Source organism: Populus trichocarpa, chromosome 2, assembly GCF_000002775.5.
Source record: "Populus trichocarpa isolate Nisqually-1 chromosome 2, P.trichocarpa_v4.1, whole genome shotgun sequence".
Taxonomy (NCBI): Eukaryota; Viridiplantae; Streptophyta; class Magnoliopsida; order Malpighiales; family Salicaceae; genus Populus; species Populus trichocarpa.
Genome location: NC_037286.2, coordinates 10,028,147 through 10,048,931, shown reverse-complemented (window position 1 = coordinate 10,048,931; position 20,785 = coordinate 10,028,147). Strand labels below are relative to the sequence as shown.

The following is a 20,785-nucleotide window of genomic DNA, read 5'->3' as shown; positions in this document are numbered from 1 at the left end:
CCAGTTTTTCACTTTATACAGTTGCGGAAACCATGTATTAATGTCCCCCGTTGTACTGTTTCATGTCCTTTGTCAAGAAAATACAGAGTCGTAATGTTCCTTGGGCCGTGATAAATGATGTCGGCATGTTGGATTATTAGTGAGATTTATTGCAGTATTAATCGCTCCTCTGTGCTCCGAAATAGATAAATTATAGGCACTATTAATCATGTTTTTTTTATTATTAATATAGTTGTTTGGATCAATTTGTATATATTTTAATTAATTTTATGAGTTTTAAAATTAAAGATTATGTAAGTTTTCAGTTAACACTATTAATCATGTTTTGTTTAAGTGGGATATATGCTTTTGATTTTGAAACGACACTACACTATTAATGGAGTTAGTTGAGAATGCAAATATATTATTTACAATGAAATGAGATAAATTAATATATATATATAAATCAATAAGTTATCAAAAGAGTTGTTAATATTAATTAAATATTTAAATAAAAAATTAATTTTTCTCTCAAAAGTAAAAGATAGTTGAGTATTGAAAGATTTTTTTTTTAATTGATATTTTTTTTTTATTTAGAGCCTATTTTTTTTTTATCAAGAACAAATTATTTTGAATGTAGGTTCGCCTGGGTTTGAAGCTTCATAAAAATTACCGATTGATTGAGGCCGATCGTTCCCATGAGAGCAAGACAGCACGAGAAGTGGTCAGGTATAATTAATATATAGCCATTAATGCTTACAAAACAATGTTTGTCCAATTATACGCTGTAATTAAATCAAGGCAAGATCAGGAGCCATGGGGAGTTCTTCCGCGTTGATCGGTGCAAATGTTTGACAGACTGCATGTCTCAGTCCACTTGGATTCTTCATGTGCCTAGACGTGGCCACATACTTGACCCTGGCTAGCCCCACTGGTTTCCCCTTTTAGCTAATAAAGACAACGAAGGGTGGAAGCCTATCTATACCTTAAAGGACACGATATATCCAAATACATGGCCAGGACAACATCTATCACGATAATTTTCACATGAATGGACCAGCCTCAGTAAGCTATAGTATCATTACTTTGTTGAAAAATCTCTTACATAATTTGATGTACTGTTTCCTTGGAAGTTTTGGCGGTTCATAAATACTAAATTGTGCGCTAGTTTTAATATATATATATTATATATACATGGTGCGCGCTGGACACACTCTCACAATTCAATTCAATTCAATGTGGATTTTAATAATGAATTATTTTTTTATTTTGATCATTATTTTTTTTCTGGATTACATCCTTTCATGTGCTATTTATTGTGTTTTTTTTGTTGTCTAAAATTCACAAATAAAATTAGACACGTACCATATTAACCTTCAAGGCTATACTAGGTTTAATTAATGCCAGAAAATTTCTCGCGAAAGCGTGCAGGACAACTAGTTAATTCCGAAGGCACATGATCGTATTTTTAATTTTCCTTTGACCAGTGATCCCCGAAATTGGGTTGTCTAATGCTATAGTTAGCGAAAGGTGTAATATATAAATTTTGTGTGAAATGTGAATGCAGAGACGTGGATCTGATATATATATATATATATATATATATATATATATATATATATATATATATATATATATAAACCGAGTCTAGTGGGTGGAGATGAATCAGAAGATAGGTACTGTATTGTAGTGATTATTAACGGTAACTAAATCCAATAATATCGTCATCTTTCATTGGTTAACAGCACACTATACGCTCAGATTATTGTGATAGGGATCCAGATTACTGTATTGTAGGCAAATCATGGCTGAATAATGTGCTGATATATAACCAGCTGCTGCTGCTCAAATGCACAGAGGCAGCCATCGGTGGCGATGATGATTCGTTGGAAGGTCCGAAGAAGTTGTGGAACTTTCCTGGCACGTTAAAGAAAAGAAAACAGAAGGAATTACTTTTTCCCATCCACTAATTGCATTTCAAATTAAACATCCACCTTCGATTCTATGATCTGTGACCTTTTTCTGGAGAGCGACAGCGCAGAAGTGGTGCTTGCATGCCTACACGCAACTCTATCACATCCATCCATGGGAAAAATAAAATAAAAGGATCGCTTTGACTGATTAATTCAATCAGAACCCACAAAAGCTGATGCGGCAATCAATATGGTGCTCTTAAATCTGAATTATTTATCGACTCGTGGAATTTGATGGAAATGGAATTAATGTTGATAATACCATTGAATTTCTCTTTTAAATCTTGTTTCTGTAATTTCTTTTTCTTTTTCTTTTCTTTTGGCTTGATTTGTGGTGTTTTTTTTTTAAAAAAAAAAAAATTCTTATACTCTTATATTCCTTAATGAGCACCCATCATGTTATAAATCTTATAATTAGTTTCAAATTGGATAGTTTGATCCATTTAGATAAATAAAATAATAAAAATTTAAGTGTTTTTACATTTTTATAATATATTAGATCATCTCATTTAATGGTTTAAATTTAATAAACATCTTAAAACATGGTAAAAATGCCATAGCATTTTAATTTTAATATAATATATTAAATGAAATTTTTTTTTAAGAAAATCAATAAATTAAACAGAGTTAAATTAAACATATTTTTGTATTTGGTAATATCCTAATATTATAAATAGAAGTACTGCTTATTCTAAAAAATCACATCTCAAATAAAAATAATAAAAACTATATATCTTACTTAAACAACATTTTTTATTTTTAAGTGATGAGGCTTTGGGCTCTCTCACTTGCATATAATTGGAATTGAGTTGGATAATAGATAATCAGGTTATTATATCTTGCAAGGAAAAAAAGACATTGAGAATATTTACTGTATCATTTAACATATACTAACCTGCAAATTAAAGCTTGAATATTTTTTTTTTCAAAAAAGACATTTACTAACCATGATTTAACTACATCATATACTAAAAGATATATAAATAACATTTTTTCTCAAACAATTTATTATACCAACAAAGGAAATATATATGAGAGGCTAGCGATCCATTTTATTATATGGATGCATCAATGTTTTCACTCCTCCTGCTGCAGTTGCCTCGACTCATGAGATCCTCTGGGTTGCTATTTTAGGTTAAAATATTTTTAAAAATGTGGTTGTAGTTGTTTTTTAAAATATTTTTTATTTAGAAATGTATTAAAATAATATTTTTTTATTTTTAAAAAATCATTTTTAACATCAGAACATCAAAATGATCTAAAAACATAAAAAAATATTAATTTGAAGTAAATAAAAAAAAATTCAATTTATTTCAAAAACGCTTTTGAAACACAAAAACAAACAGGACCTAAGAGCATGTTTGGGAACGCGGTTCAACCCGCGTTTCTAAAAAATTTAAATTTGATTTTGCTTTAAATTAAATGTTTTTAGTGTTTTTGAATTATTTTAATCATAGTTATTAAACCCGACCCGGGGGTTGACCCGACCAAGGGGTCGGGTCTCGATTTTCATGAGTCAACCCAAAAAAATTTTAAAAAAATAAGTTTTAATATTTTATATGAAAAAATTAAGAAAAAAAATCCATGTAAATATAGGATATACATATTGTAAATAATGAAGTTTAAAAGAATATTTTTAAAAAAATTATATCCCACATTGAAAAAACATAACTTTTTTCTTGGGAATATAGAGTATATATACTAATGGGTTTCAAATTTCACTAATGAGTTTAAAATCTTACATTAAAAAGATAATATGTTATCCTTTTAAGTTGAAGTATTTAAATCAAAAGGTTTTTTTATCTCACATTGAAAAAACATAACTTTTTTCTTGGAAATATAGAGTAAATATACTGACAGATTTCAAATCTCACATTTGAAAAAAAAAAAACCGGGTCTCGCCCAGGTCGACCGGGTTTGTCCGCGTCGTTGCACCGGCCAGTTTTTTGACAAACTCGGTCCAGCCCTCGGGTCGACATGGTTCCAGGTCGACCCACGGCCGGTCCGGGTTTAATAACTATGGTTTTGATACGCTGATATTAAATTTATTTTTTAAAAATAAAAAAAATTATATTGATATATTTTCAAATAAAAAAGCGCTTTAAACCACGATTGCTGTTATAATTAGAAAAATACCCTTAAAAACTATGCTGCGGAGGAACAGCTATGCTACAATAATCTAACATAAAAAGGCCCTGATATGGAAATTACGAGTCTGCGTAGCATTGGAGTCAGATCTCAGAATATAAAAATGGGATTCTACAGGTACTACCCTAGAGGCCTAGACAGGGACCCCTGAGGCTGCTTTTTTTAAAAAAATTTATTAATGTTCGTAGGATAACTAGTAAACTACTCATGTAAAATAAGTCATAATTAGATTGGTTTGTTTACGTTGTATTTGTTTGGTCAGCAACAACATCGAATCAAAGTAATATATTAATACACTTAGATTATTTGTCCCTATTACAAAAGAGCTCTCAAGAATTAAAAAATGAGACAGCAGGATCGAATGTCAATGCTGCAAGAAAATTATTGAAGCTTATATTATAGGTTAGCAACATACCAAACCATCTAATCTAATCCATTGCCAAATAAACTTCTTTTTTTCTTTTCCTTTTCCTCCGCTGGACTTTCTTTCTCTTGCCCCTGTTAAAAAGAGTTGTTCCAACAACACTTTGTCTTGCTATTGTTTTTTTTTTTTTAAAAAAAAAAGATAATTGAGATCCTCCATCCTTGATTCATGTTTTAGAAAAATAGAAATTTACTTTAAAATTATCTTAAAAACATATTTTATTTTTATGTCTTCATTCATTTCTCTTCAACTGAGCATGTTTTTATCTCTTATATATTTTAAAAAATTTATTTAAAACATGGTTAATAGACACGTTTGATACCAGATTAAAAATGAAGTTCATTTACTTTTATGGTTAAAACTTTGTTGGAGTTTAATCTCTAACATTAAACTCTTTAACATAAAATATTAATATGATTTAAATAAAAATTAAAACTTGATCTTAAAGAGTCATTGGTTGACATGTTTTGATAAAACCTAAAGCCCTTTAAAAGAACTTTATCTCGTATAGAAAAGAAACAAAACTTCCATAGTAATTATATACTAAGAAGTTGAGAAGTTAAAACTAAGTTCAAGGGGCATCCAAGCTTTTAGAGGGAAGATTTCCTAAGCAAAGTGGGTTATGGATTAAAACCATTTATGTGCGGCTCGACTCATCCAAGCTCGTGCTCGGACTTGAGCCAAGGTTCAAATTTATTGTAAAATAATGTTTTAAAATGAAAAAAATATTTTTTTACTTGCTTGAATTTGAGTTTGGGTCTAGTCCATAAAGAATTACTTTCAACCCAACCCAGTATTTTGTCCGACCTTTTAATGTAACGAATTGATCGGTTTTTCCAGAACTGTTTTGATAGAATGTTAATAATTTTTCAGCTCGAAAGATATCTAATTTAAATCTAAGATGTTCAGGTTTAATTTTGGTTTTATAAAAAGTAATTAAAGATAATAATGAAGGGAATTCCATCAACTTTTAGTTCCTAAAAAGAGGCTGGAGAAGAGTGTTTGGGTTAGTTTGTTTTGCACTATTTTGAATATTATTGCTATAGAATTTTCAACTCTTCTTCTACCCAATTTTTTTAGTATGGCTCCTTCATTTTAAACTCTTGTTTTTCTCTTTATTTTATTCATGGTCTAGATCTTGATCAGTTCTTTTAGAGAGATATTTGAGTTATCATTATTTTGATTTATTAGATTTTTTTTAAGAGTGCATCTAAATAAAGTAATGGTGTTAAAATCCTAAAAGGCTTATTTAAAAAGGTTTCTTTTGCAGCTAGCGAGGAATAATAAAGTTTTAAAAATAAATTATTTATCGTTGATAACAATAAAATTTTAGATTTTTAATACTCTAAGGATCTTCAACAAATAAGTGTTTTTTTTAATTATAATTTACAAGTATGAGTAGTTTGCATGCTAGGATTGTATTTCAATTTTTTATTGAAATTTTGATATATATATATATATATATATATATATATATATATCTTTTGACTTGCTTTTATGATCATAATTTTTTTTTCTATCAAAATAATGATTCTGGTTAAAAATATATGCTTTCACTAAAATAAACAAGATATCATTAATAAGAAAATTGATTGTAAACTTGAGAAATATATGTTTTGTATTTATTTTAAATGACTTATATTTTTTTATAAAAGACCTATTGTTTTATAATTAAATAAAAGAATTTGAAGAGCTACATGAAACATGAGATGATATATTTTAATATGTATATTCAACTTAGTTCCGCAATTGAATTTCTGTTTTAAATCAATAAATTTATTATCTTTTATATGTTGTAATAATTTTTTTTTATGAGATAAAATTTTTAAAATCAATTATCTTTTCAGCTTTAATAATAGTATCAAAATATTCTTCATGATCTATATATATTTTTTTATATTTAAATTTTTTTGGTTCTCCTTGCGTCATCGAGAGAGCATGCAAATTAGTGTATATATAACTATATATAAAGGGATAAAAGTTTAAAATATGTACGTGAGTGTAGTTTATTGGATGAAGATGCATCTAGCTCTTTAAAAAGCTAGACGGAACTCGAATTTATAACCTATAAAAGTAATTGATTTTAGTTTTTTTTTTAACTTTTCAAATAATATATAGTTTGTAATTGGAACTTAGAATTATCTACATCTAGACACAAAGCATGCTAATTTAATAAATTCATTTAGGACAGTTCAATATATTTAGTTTAATTTTTCATTATTGTCCGTCAATAAAGATCTTTATCCTTTCAAGGAGACTTGTGAAAACGTGCATTTATTTATTTCTGATGGTGTCTTTAATCCATTAACAAATTAATCGTTGACAGCAAGTGGATTAAATGTTATAAAAAGAGAATATCAAAATTTTAATCTAATCATTAATTAATACCCGGGCTAAAAGCATACTTGTTATCTTTTTTAATCTGTGAGTGATTAAATGAAAATTTAAATTTTATTTTTGAATGGCAAGTAAAAAAAATTAAGATTAAATGTCAAGTATGAAACTAAAACAAATAAGTTTTTAACTCAAGCTGAGTTTTTAATAATATTTAACAAACACAATTAGCTATTTTTTTTTTGTAAGTTTAAACATTCTAATCTATACTTATTTCTTGATTTTTTTAATTTTATTTCTAGTCATCATTAATAATATTTTTTAAATTTATTAGCATATATAATTCTCCATTTATAATTAAAATTTTTTTAGCTGTAGAAATATAAAAAATACATATATAATTTTTAATAAAAAATAAAATATCTGATGGCGACATAGCGCAGATGTCATAACTTGTGTAAAATATACCAAGTGCTCGCCGTACCGCCCCTGCTATTCACAACTCCAACACGTAGCTTCCTTAGATAAACACGAAAATCAACCAGCCATGACAAGCGAAAAATATTATTATTTCACAACGATTCCATCCATGCTGCGGTCCTGCACCGCCGAGCCCTCATCCACACGCTAAAATGAAAACTAGCAGCACAGTGGCATTTTCGTTGTTTCAGCTAAATGAAAAGGTGAAATCGACATTGCATCCATACTGATTTTTATTTCACGCTGCAAGCTTACCACCCAAAACACTAAAATAGAAAAAAGAGAGTTATTGTATTATTAATTAAGAGAGAGAGAGAAAAAGATAAAAGAATTATGATCAACTCCACCCAATCCATTTGATTTTCAATAATCTCTCTCTACTCTGTCTCTCTTTTTCTTCACCGGCACTGTTGTTCCTCCTTTCTGTATAAATCTTCTATTTCAAGCCAGTTCGAATGTTCTTGTTCTTACACTCAACACTACCCACATCGTTTCTGATTCAGTCCATAAAACAAAAAAAAAACCAAACACCTTTTTTTTGGTGCAATATCATTGACCATTCAAAATCGTACTACGTATAAAAAAATATTTCTCTTTGATTTTAACAAAGTAAATGACATGCTTGTTTGTTAATTTTTTATTTGCGCGAGTGAAATGCGGAACAGCCAGCGATTTTTCAAGACGATGGGAAAATCGCCGGCGATTTGATGGAATCCGCACTGTCTAGTCTTACAGTTTTGGACATTTCATGGAGGTTTTTATAAACAAGTGTAGTTCATGTTCCGTACCTAGATTTGATACTAAGCTCAAATTCACACTCGTTGTTTTCGAGGTAAGCTGTTCCTGTTCTTTTTCTTTTTTAATGCTGTCTTTCTCTTTTATTTTGTTCTTTGAAATGTGAGATTTAGGGTTTTAGTTCACCAGCTTTGTTTGCTTACTGAGAATTTGAAGGGAAAAAAAAGAAAATTTGGGGTTTAGTTACTGAACTTTAACCCTCAAGTAATTGTCCGATGCCAAAAGTTTTTCTCTTAGTTTAGATTTTCTTTTTGTAATAATTTTGTTTTGTGAAGATTTCCTCTTTAGCCGCCTTCTTTCTTTCTTCCTAGTTTTCTTTTTTGTTAATGGAAATTACTTTTCGGGAACTGTTCACAGTTCGCCCGATTTTTATAGGGCATAAGCTTCCTTATTGAATTTGGATTGCTTAGCCTTTGGAAATAAGATGGGTCTGTTAAGGAAGTTTTAACTCAGAAGTATTATTAGTTGCTTTATTAGCTTTTATAGTTAAAGCTTAATTAAGCTTATGGAGTTCGAAGTTTTGTTCTTTGCTCTGTATTTGTTACCTTGAGTTTGGAGCTGCAAGATCTCTTAATTTTTTATTTGTTTTGGCCAAATGTTTTTGCAAATTTGTTCATCATCATCACCATCATCATCATCTCTTTTTGAAAATCGAAGCTTTCTGTTCGTGTTCATACGAACAGCCAGATTTATTTGTTTGAGTTTGATAAGTAATTTCAACAATATGCGGTTGTTATGACTTCGAAACAGATTGCGTTGATATTGTTATGCTTTCTAGCTATTAATGCTGAAAGCCACGACCACCAATTGCAACAGCAAAGTGCAGAGAGGGGAAGTGAAAATATTATATCACATTCATGCATTCACGACCAGATTATTGAAGAGAGGAAACGACCTGGTCGCCAGGTGTACTCTGTTACCCCACAGATTTATGGTCAGTCTGGTATCTCTAAACCCCTTCATCGCAAAGGGAGGGCATTGCTTGGAATTTCAGAATCATCGTTACAGCAAAAAGATGTAAAGCAACCAATTAGGATATTTTTAAATTATGATGCGGTTGGTCACTCACCTGACAGAGATTGCCGAAAAGTTGGTGACATTGTGAAGGTGGGTGTAATATGTGATTTAGTAAGCTCAGTTGAATGTACTAGTTTCTGCTGTATAACTGATATTTCTTTTCTTTTCTTTTCTTTCTTATCAGCTAGGGGAGCCTCCAGTGGCTTCTCGTCCTGGCACTCCTTGCAATCCCCATGGCGATCCTCCACTTTATGGTGATTGCTGGTACAATTGCACCGTGGATGATATTTCTGGAAAGGACAAAAAGCATCGGCTTCGCAAGGTTAGCACTTATAAAATTAATTTAAGATATCTATTCTGTGATGCTTATTTTGAGATGACTATTAAATCTTGATGAGGCATGAAACTGCAATTAACATTTCTATCAGCAAAAAAGTTTGATAAAGATGAAGAACTTTCTGTAATTGATTTCGATACAGGCTCTGGGGCAGACAGGTGATTGGTTTAGGAGAGCATTGGCTGTTGAGCCTGTAAAGGGTAACTTGCGGTTAAGTGGATATTCTGCATGTGGGCAAGATGGAGGCGTACAACTTCCACGTGGATATGTTGAGGGTATGTCATTTCAGTTGCCCTTTTGCTTTGTGATTTACTCAAATTGCCATTCTGATTTTTATGGCACTTGTTATATTGGAATTCTGAGGTAATCTTTATATTGTTTTAAATTCTTCTCAGAGGGTGTTGCTGATGCGGACTTGGTTCTTTTGGTGACTACAAGACCAACCACTGGCAACACTCTTGCATGGGCAGTGGCATGTGAACGCGATCAATGGGGCCGTGCAGTTGCTGGTAAATTAGTTCTGCTTGTTAATTTATTTTACATTTTTATTTATCTTTTTTTTTTTTTTGCATTGAGTATCATCTCATTGTTCATGAGATAATAAACTTGTGCTTTTCATTTCTTTTGCAGGACATGTGAATGTTGCCCCTCGCCATTTGACAGCTGAAGCAGAGACTTTACTTTCAGCTACCCTCATTCATGAGGTGATTTTGTATTAAATTAACAAGATTGGCAACCTATGGAATGATCTATCTTGTACTGATGAACATGTTTAATTTCATCCAGGTTATGCATGTCTTAGGTTTTGATCCTCACGCCTTTTCCCATTTTAGGGATGACAGAAAGAGAAGGCGCAGCCAGGTAGATGGCAGATATACTGTTGGATCAATTATTGAAACATTATCTGATTTGTTAAGGGAACCATTTATGTTGCCTTCCATAAAAATGGTGTTGAAAGGACTTCAGAGTTTATTTGTGTGCACTTATGGGAATTTCAAATGAATTCAACATTTAAGCTCGCCATTGCATGTTTTTCAGGTCACTGAACAACTCATGGATGAAAAGCTTGGCCGGATGGTAACGCGTGTGGTTCTTCCACGTGTTGTCATGCACTCGCGAAATCATTATGGGGTAAGTATTGTGCAGCTTATCAGTATTCCAAGGAAATGCTTGCATTGTCAGGATACTCTTTATTTACATTCTGTGGCTTTTAATTTCTGACTGTCACACCTCAAAAGCCAACTAAGGTTTGATAAGTTTTCCTTCTAGCAGGCATTCTCCGAAAATTTAACAGGATTAGAACTTGAAGATGGGGGAGGACGTGGCACATCAGGTATTCCTTTTATTTTCTGTGATTTCTTTTTCACTCTCGAGCAGTGTTTATTTTTTATATGTAATTTGGCTATATCTAAATTGTTGACATATTGGTTGCAAGGTTTGTATTTGAGGCACTTAAATTAATAAATATCATTGAAAATTGACATGTAGTACATGACAGGATGTTTATTTATGGGAACAGAAATACTAAATTAATGACATGTGGAAAATGTTTTTACCAATTTGAGGAGCAATAATCTGTTGTTACTATCAGACATATAACCATATTCTAGCTAAAAACTGGGGTAATTCCTAGAAATTTAGTGATTAATATTTATATGACAACTTGGCTGCAGGGTCACATTGGGAAAAGAGGCTTCTGATGAATGAAATAATGACAGGATCTGTGGATACAAGATCGGTAGTTTCAAAAATGACACTAGCTCTGTTGGAAGATAGTGGATGGTACCAGGCTAACTATAGCATGGCAGATCATCTTGACTGGGGTCGAAATCAAGGAACTGACTTTGTTACATCCCCTTGCAACCTCTGGAAGGGGGCATATCATTGCAATGCTACCCAGTTGTCAGGCTGTACATACAACAGGGAGGCAGAGGGTTATTGTCCGATTGTAAGTTACACTGGGGATCTCCCCCAGTGGGCTCGTTACTTTCCACAGGCAAATAAAGGTTGGTTCTTGAGCTTGTAAGTTTTTTTAGAAAATTTGCCACTCGTATATGTGAGAATGTAAATTGATGTTCTAGATCAAATATTTTTAAACCATGTTTTTTGTCTACATATTATCTGAACAGTCTGTCCTTAAAGATGCAACTAAGCCTCTCTTTTCATGTTGAGTTTGTGATTAATTGTAGAAAACCAGGAGCCCGTTTCCTTAACCATTATGATTTTTTCCCCATTATTCCACATTTCATCTGAGACCCTCATTTTGTGGGATCGACTTAGAGAGACTTTGCTTTGATTGAAAATCTTGTTAAGATAATGGTTTTTTGTTCTTAATTATTCCTGCACAAGCCTTTGGGTGTCACAAGCTGCTTGTAACAGCTGGACATGTCAACTACCTGCAATACATATCGTGTTGAACAAGGCTGTGATTGTTTAATATATCAATATCCTTAAACGAGTCGGATATATTTCCTGTTAATTTGATTTTCCTTTTAACTTTATTGATGGCCATCACAGGTGGGCAGTCATCGTTGGCCGACTACTGTACTTATTTTGTGGCGTATTCTGATGGATCTTGTACAGACACAAACAGCGCAAGAGCACCAGATAGAATGTTAGGTGAAGTGCGAGGGAGTAGCTCCAGGTGAGATTTGAGATTAGAGCATTCTGTTTGAAGAGTTTGGGCAACAATATATTGATCAGTGTTTTTAAAATAATGCATGTAGGTAGGGGTGTTCACGGTTCGGTTCGGTTCGGTTTAGACTCAAAAAACCAACCGAACCGAATTACATTAATTTTGTGAAATATTAACCGAACCGGACCGAAAACCGGTTCAAACCGAACCGGTCCGGTTCGGTTAAATCCGGTTTTTTTTGGCAAAAAACCGGGAAACCTAATCCCATCATCCAGATTTTTCATACGGCAAGGAAAACACAAACACAGAAAGAAGATGGATTTACAGCACCCTTTGCATGAAAGGCACATAAATTCAAAACAGAAACTTTCTTGATAGAGCTAGATGAAGGATAATTATCTTTAATATCCAAAACAACTCCTCCATGGTTTCCATTGCCATTAGTCCCACCGATCTCAACCATTACCACCAATACTTACCACAAGAAAGACAGCTAAAAATGAAAAGGGAGGAAAGATAAAAACAAGAAAAAGAGGAAGATTATGGTTTCCATGGCCCTTTGCCATCAATTTTCGTATGTGAAGTTGAAAAATGTGACCTTTGCATTGAAAGCTCTTTCAACAAACCCACTGGAAAGGAAGATTGAGAAATGGGAAAGGAAGATTAGAAAAAACCCACTGGAAAGGAAGATTGGGAAATGAGAAAGGAAGATTAGAAAAAACCCACTGGAAAGGAAGCTTGGGAAATGGGAAAGGAAGATTAGAAATTAATTGAGAGGAAGATTGGGAAACCGGGAAAGGAAAATTAGAAATTAATTGACAGGGGGGCGGCGGCTTTTTGTGAGAGACAGGAGGGTTAGGTTACAATTAACTATTTATACCTCAGACTCAGAGATTTGTGTAATTTTTGGTTTTTAATGGGTCCGGTTCGGTTTGTTCCGGTTTTTGGTTCAAAACCGAAACCGAACCGGACCTGTTAAAATTTATGGTTTTGACAATCGGTTTTTCATTTCGGTTCGGTTTTTTCGGTTAATTTTTCTTCGGTTTTCTCGGTTAATCGGTTATTTTGAACACCCCTACATGTAGGTGTATGGCCTCATCATTAGTACGTACTGGATTTGTCAGGGGCTCAATGACCCAAGGAAATGGTTGTTATCAGCACAGATGTGTAAATAACTCCCTCGAGGTATGCACTTGAGCTCTGTTATGTTTAATACCCCCCTGCTTGTCATGCTGTAGTTTAATAAATGCTAGTGTGAAGTCCATTCGGTTGTCTACAGAAGCTTGCATGTGCAAAGTAAGCATCTATCTGTACATATATAATGTATTTTCTCAACAAATGACGAGTTTTTTAAGAGGGTTGAAAAGATGAATAAATGAAATTTGTGCAACTGTATAAGCTGTAATTTAGTTATGATTTGGAGATTTGCAAGTTTCCAATCACTATTCTCATAAGCTATAGTTTTTAAGATTCGCTAAACTTTCCAGAAAATAATGGCCAGCTTGAGGAATTCAATCATAGCGTTTAGCTAATTCTCACCTGGGATGTGTGTGAGTCTGCAGGATGTCCTTTGAACAGACTTGTCCGTCCAATTTTCCATCGTGAACATGGAATAACACAACAGATTTCACAAGATGAGCTTCTTGCCTCTTGAATGATACTGTTGTTTGCTAGGGGGATGATCTGAAGGAGATTGAATGTCTTATTTTTAGGATTTTGAAAATAATTGGTAGTTTTCATGCTGCCATGAAAAGCAGGATGTGTGTTATAATGTAATTCTGGTGGTCCTCTTTTTAGGTTGCTGTGGATGGTATTTGGAAAGTTTGCCCGGAAGCTGGAGGACCAGTTCAATTCCCTGGCTTTAATGGTAATTAATTATTTGTTTTTAAGCTAATTGATTGAATTAAATTATTAACTGTCCATCCTTATATTTTCTGTGTTTTGTTCTTATCTGTAGGGGAGCTGATTTGTCCTGCTTACCAGGAGCTCTGCAGTACAGGTTCAGTCTCTGTACCTGGACAGTGCCCCAGCTCTTGTAATTTTAATGGGGACTGTATAGATGGAAGGTGTCACTGTTTCATAGGGTTTCACAGTCATGATTGCAGTAAACGTAAGCTCCTATTAAGCTTTTCAGTGTATAAGTTTGGAATCAATGGATGAGAATCTTGGCTTCATTCAATTATATATTTGCAATCCATTGACTCTTGGCTTCATTGAATTATATTTTAGCAATTTGTTAAGCATTTCCTTGATTCTTTTGTAGGCTTCTGTCCGGGGAATTGCAATGGTCAGGGTAAGTGCCTTTCAAATGGGATCTGCCAATGTGAAAATGGTTACACTGGCATCGACTGCTCTACTGGTAATGTGATCTTTCTTGGAGAAGCCTGATAATGTTCCTATCAAATGTGTTATCTTTGTAATGTTGCTCTTTGCTGTGATATGCAGCTGTTTGTGATGAACAATGCAGCCTCCATGGTGGGGTCTGTGACAATGGAGTTTGTGAATTCCGTTGCTCAGACTACGCAGGCTACACATGTCAGAACAGCTCGACTCTTCTCTCCAGTCTCTCAGTTTGCAAAAATGTACTGGAGAGTGACATGTCTGGCCAACACTGTGCACCCAGTGAATCAAGCATACTTCAGCAGGTAGAAGAAGTTGTTGTCATGCCAAACTATCACCGATTGTTCCCAGGTGGGGCCCGTAAGTTATTTAATATCTTTGGCAGCAGTTATTGCGACGCAGCTGCCAAGCGACTAGCCTGCTGGGTAGGGTCCTCACACTTATTTCCAGGAGCCTCCCATTAATTTTTTAATAGTTGTGTCATGCATGATGATGATTTATATATCTTGTAAGGGCTAAAATCTGTCCCACCTAAATGACCAGATCTCTATCCAAAAGTGTGACAAGGATGGCGACAACAGGCTCCGGGTATGCCATTCAGCATGCCAGTCCTATAATTTAGCTTGTGGAGCATCACTTGACTGCTCGGACCAAACCCTCTTTAGCAGCGAGGAGGAAGGTGACGTTCAGTGCACGGGCTCTGGGGAGATGAAAGTATCATGGTTTAATCGTCTGCGGAGTAGTTTGTTTTCAAGTAATACTTCGTCCGGAGGAATGTCTGTAAAATATAGGCATCTGTAGATCTTTTTCCCCCCTTAATTTTTTCCTAATTTTGGGTTGTAATTTTTCCACGGCTCAATTGTAGTAGGATAGGTGGCACGCAGTGCAAGTGCCCTAGATGTAGATTGTTCGTGGGCTTCACCCTCGTTTAAGGAAATTGGGCGGGGATTGGCTTTCAAAAAGGAAAGCCGCTTGTAGAGAGTATTGGAAATGTATGAAGAAAGAAAACAAGAAGGAAAAAAAGAAAAAAGAAAAAGTAAAAAACTTTGTTGAGTGATCAGCGGTTCGGCCGAAGGCCTTTAAAGAAAAGCCTCGTGTTTTCTCGAATCTCCTTGTCTATTTCCTTTCCTATTCTCTCGTTAAAATCTTGCTGACTTGTGACTGGTTATTTTCAGCTTCTCAAATCTGTGTTCAGTGGGATACTGTGGTCCAAATGTTCACGTGCCAGGTGAAAAATATATTTTCAACCACCTAGAACCCCTTTAACTCGCGAGCTTGTAGCCATTAAAGCAGAAGCTTCATGACACTCCATAATTCTAGAATTTTTCCATTTCGGAGCGAAAAAAATTCAGATACTCATAACCTGCATCAATTGCTGCAAGCCTCAGGGTGGTCTTGTGGCTGCGGTGCATCAATTGCTGCAAGCCTCAGGGTGGTCTTCTGGCTGCGGTGCATCAATTGCTGCAAGCCTCAGGGTGGTCTTCTGGCTGCGGTTCTTGTTTCGAAACTGCATAGCTGCAGCACATTCTTTCTAATTAGGCCGGTTGAAAAATATTTTTGTAAAAATTAAATTTATTTATATTTTAAATTAATGTTTTTAGATGGTAAATTATTTTAATGTATTTTCAAATAAAATACATTTTGAAAAGCAATCTTCATTATACAATATTGATCGGGCTACTTTGGTGATTCCAATAGGTTAAACAAATCTGCAGAACAAAAACTATCTGTGCTCTCTTAAGATTGTCTTCCTGATACGCTTGTTCACAAATCATACTCCATTTGGTTGGTGAGAAAGGAACTTGCAGTGGCACACCGATACAAGCTCCAGTTCAACCCGTATTCAAGCCCTGAGACCTCAAGAATCCTCGTTAAAATGCTATAGCTAATCCTTATTTAGCTGTTTTCAATCTATGTAGACTATCTAGGAGCTCTTATTCTCTTATAAGTATATCTTATATGTATGGCACAATCCAAACCGTTGTTTTCTTGAAATGAGAGGTGTCAGCAGGGATAAATTTGAACGGAGAGACTAGTTAACAATGGAGAATACAAAGCTCTCAAGTGGCTAAAATTCAAATAAAAGGTCTCACATGAATCCAAAACTTCGGGGGCCGTGAATTTATTTTCACCGGAAAAAAAAGTACGTTGAGAACATTTCAGAACAAAAAAAAACTATAATACTAATAGCATAATCCATCAACAAATTAATTACAACAATTAATAATATGAAAAAAATGCTAAATATATTCATATGATAGGTGACAAATGACTGGATTTCCACACATATATTTAATACGTCTATGTATAAGTTATAGCTATGACACATACGTGATTGTACTCGACTATACTTGTATGAAAATAAGTCTAATCAACATGTCCTAGAGATCAAACAAGGAAAATTAAATCTGTCAATAATATTATATTCTTCAGAAAATAATTAATGGAAAATCATCCAGACCCATTTGGACAAAATATGATCAAGTAATCAGACCCGGTGCAAGTACAAGCACTTGAGGCATCATCATAAGCATAACTATATGCTGTCGGGCACGCATTCTTGAACATCTGAGTATTGTGTCGGGAAGAAAGTCTGCGGTGTGGCATGATCGGCGGTACAGCAGAACTCGGGGGCGTTTAAGGCGGAACAAGCACTCTTGCAAGCAACAGTAGAACCCGAATCCATGACCCGGAGCTCCGTGGGGCAGTTCCCCTTAAGATCCGCAACACAACCCGCATATTGACAATCACCAGACCCACCCAATGCCTTAACACCTAAGCCACCATTGTATCCATCAACAAGACTCACATCATAAAAGTCCTCGTCATTTGGGGTCTGACCCAATAGTAACTTCCACAGGACCAACAGGAGGAGAACCACCACCAATACACTTTAGAGTGCCACCACAGTCACCGGTTATGCACTTGCCATTGCCTGGTTCATCAAACGCGCATCCAGTTCTAGCCCAAAATCATCCAGACCAACCAGGTGGAGCCTGGAACCGGCCAACATAAAACCACCACCATCAAGAATGTGAGATTGTTAGTGAATATACTTTATAGTTAATCAAATGGTTAATTTTATTCAAATAAAATATATTTATTATTAATATAAAATATATTTATTTTTAATATTTAATTATATTTGTTTATGATTCTGGAGTAAAGATAAAGTTTATAGAATAAAAATGCTTTGCATAAAAAATTATAAATTTATTATAATTATGAGATTTTATTGCATCAAAGTATTGTTCCTAAATATTTCTATACATACTTTAAAAAAAAAATACAACTAGAAAAAAAAATTATAGGTGGAGATATTCTTATTATTTTCGATGTGTCATGAGTTTTATTTTCTTTTTTCTTTTGGTATCTGTTTTTTTTTTTCAAAATAGATCTAAGAAGTAATTAATAGAATAATACTAGTTATTCTATGAGTATCATAAAATCTTCCATGCTTCGCCTGTCGAGAAGAGAAGAAGTAGTAGAAGATAAAACAAAAAGATTGAGGAAATTGCCATTGGTTTTTTTAGATGAATTGTGGTAACGGTTATCGTTTAAAGTGCTTTTCTAATAGAAATGTATTAAAATAATATTTTTTTATTTTAAAAATTATTTTTAAGATTAATACATTAAAATAATTTAAAAACATAAAAAATAATAATTTTTATTAAACGGACTCATAAGAAAAACCGCTACAGAGAAAAGAAGAGAGTTGGGTGTAAATAAAGAAAAAGGAGATGGGAAGGTTAGTGTGGTCGTAGAGTTGGGATCGTGGAAGTTATCATGGAAGGCATTGAATTTATACATGAGTGTGTCCCCCACTACCTTAACTTTCTTTCTGCAGCAGTTCATTTCAATCCGTTCCCATCTTTTTGTGATTCACATTATGCTATCAACTACTATTTTAGATTTGTTTCCCTTTCCATGTCATCCTTTCTTTTTGTGATTTACATTATCATTCCTTTTCTTCTTCTTTCAAAATGGCAGTAATTACAATATTAAGGGAGGGAGTGTAATTCAACTGGTTAGGTTCTAGGTTTGTTCTCTAAAGGTCACCAGTTCGAGTCTCATAAACCTCATAGCTACTGCAGGCTTACATGGTCGTTAATTTCAGGACCCGTGAGATTAGTCGAGGTGCACGCAAATTGGTCCAAACACCCACATTAATAATAATAAAAAAAAACAATAATTATTATGCGTGGTCTAAATTTAGTTGTTAATTTTGGATGAATTCACATAAAAAAAAATTAATGAATTTCTTGGGATTTTTCCACGGCTACAATTGGAGAGATTAATTTGAAGTGGGTTGGTGTTACTGGAAAATGAATCTTCCGATGTTTAAGTGAATTTAAAGCTTAGGAAGAGAGTTTTATATATAGAAATGGTGAGCAAGAAATACGTAGTAGGGAGTTGTGTATTATTTAGTGTATCATTTGTGCATATTGGTATTTAAATAAATACCCTGATTTACCTTGGAAGATGAACTGGGAGTGTAACTCACCATATTGGGATGGCAACAGTACTAGCACAGCTCAATCTGCGAAGGAGACAAATTGCCAAGGAATGGTGAAAGCTTGTTAAGAGTATCTTTATCGGAATGCATAAATATTATAACAACTCGTGTATAATTAAAAAAATGACATGATATGATATGATATCAAAATATGGTACTTCTTTGAGTTTTTTCTGTTATTTTTTAAATTAGTACAATTAAAAAAATAATTATCAATATAACGTAAAAACAGAAGTCAACATGCGTGACTTATAGAGACACGCATTTGCTACATGCGTGTCCACAAGTCGCACATGTACTGCATGCGTGTCATTAAAGGTTGTGCATGCACTACAAGTGTGACTGCCCGATTAATTATTTAAAGGGCAGTTTCTCCTTATTTTTTTTACTTTTACTCTCCCTTTACCTTTTTCTTCCCCTGCTTTCTCTCGAAGCCATTCTTAACTCTGAAAAAAATTATTAAATTTAAATTTTTTATAAAAAATTATTTAAATTAACTATTTAACATGTTATATAGTTAGGTTGGGGGAGATCAAAGCATTTTACAAAAATTCCCACTTATATTTCACACGAGTTATATTGGGAAAAGCATTTTACAAAAATTCCCACTTATATTCACGATTTATACCAAGATGAGTTGGATTAAAATAAGCCCCCTTTTTTAGAATGTTTTCATGTCTATTCAATATGCAGAAGGTGAGGAATTGACAAGTTGGGATGAAGGACAAAAGATGATTGAAGTCGGTAAGCAGAAGGGCAGGCACTGCAGCATCCATTCGTCATGGCAGTCGGTTCTCCATTTGATATCACCCTTTTTTCTTTAGTTCAATAATCCAGGATTGAATTGCACAACAAAGAAATTATCTTCTCATAGCTTCAAACCCTCCAGTCCAAATCCAGTTTATCCTTGCTTTTCTAAATCCCTCACTTCAACTAGTTTGGTGACGGTATAAGTGGTGCAACTTGAATTGCCCGGTATCAAGACAATACAAAAAGAAAAGTTTTGATGGGCTGGTCTCTAGCGATCAGGGCTTTCCTAATTCTTACCGGACCTCGGTGGAAGACAGCGACTTAAATCCACACTTTGGTGCGAATCCAAGATATTCCGAATCCAACCCAATTGGTGATTCTTTAAAGCACAGAAGCTTCAAGCTAGCAACTTCGAGCAGGATGGTTGTCGCTGAGATGAAATCCTATTCTCAGTAATCCAGTAGAAAACGTAAGGTATGAGATATAGAAAGGGAACATAACTTGCTGAGAGCTGACGCCTAGGAAGCAGAGAGAACCCGGGTCCATGAGGTTGAGTTACGCAACCCATAGAAGAACTTGAGAGCTGACTCTTGGTGGGCACTTGAGCTGATAAGGGCTGATTCTTTACAGCACACAAGCCGCAAGCGAGGAACTTCAGAGTAGGGCGGTTGTCGCTGAGATGAGATCCTACTCTGAGAATTCTAGTACAAAAGGTGTGGTTTGATTTTATGAGTTGTAGAGAGAGAACATAACCTGGTTGAGAGCTGACAACAAGGAATGTAGAGGGAGAACCTAGGTGTATGAAGTAGAGTACACAATAGATAAAAGGACTTGAGAGCTGACTCTTAGTGCGGACTAGAGTCGACAGCTAACCCAGACTAGTAACAAGGGTCGCTATGCTCCATCTTACCATTTTACATTGCATAACGCCATGGTTTTCGTGGTATTCAAGTGATGAAGCATTTCTATGCGTCAAGTCAAAACATTTTGGCGGTGATCTTGCATTCTTTAAAAACCCAGTCAGTAAACAGTTCTGTCATGTTGCCCAAATAATAAA

General features: G+C 34.1%; 1 protein-coding gene and 1 pseudogene across 1 annotated transcript; one reads left to right on the top strand and one right to left on the bottom strand.

Annotated features, from left to right (window-relative positions):
- The first annotated feature begins 7,633 nt into the window (after positions 1–7,633).
- LOC7462916 (uncharacterized) lies at positions 7,634–15,569 on the top strand. Its single transcript, XM_024595793.2, has 17 exons — positions 7,634–8,170; positions 8,884–9,240; positions 9,335–9,472; positions 9,630–9,762; positions 9,883–9,996; positions 10,118–10,191; positions 10,274–10,348; positions 10,526–10,618; positions 10,760–10,820; positions 11,161–11,493; positions 12,005–12,131; positions 13,208–13,307; positions 13,920–13,989; positions 14,080–14,232; positions 14,386–14,481; positions 14,568–14,887; positions 15,006–15,569. The coding sequence occupies exons 1-17, from the start codon at positions 8,087–8,089 to the stop codon at positions 15,261–15,263; spliced, it is 2,586 nt and encodes an 861-aa protein (XP_024451561.2). The 5' UTR covers positions 7,634–8,086; the 3' UTR covers positions 15,264–15,569.
- Positions 15,570–16,691: 1,122 nt separating this feature from the next.
- On the bottom strand, positions 16,692–20,661 carry LOC112326441 (pathogenesis-related thaumatin-like protein 3.5; annotated as a pseudogene).
- Positions 20,662–20,785: the final 124 nt, after the last annotated feature.

Coding starts and splice junctions, on each gene's coding strand:
- LOC7462916 (XM_024595793.2), top strand. CDS start 8,087: ATGGAGGTTTTTATAAACAAGTGTAGTTCATGTTCCGTACCTAGATTT. Junction 9,997..10,117: donor ATGGGGCCGTGCAGTTGCTG/GTAAATTAGTTC, acceptor TTTCTTTTGCAG/GACATGTGAATGTTGCCCCT. Junction 14,888..15,005: donor CCAAGCGACTAGCCTGCTGG/GTAGGGTCCTCA, acceptor CTAAATGACCAG/ATCTCTATCCAAAAGTGTGA.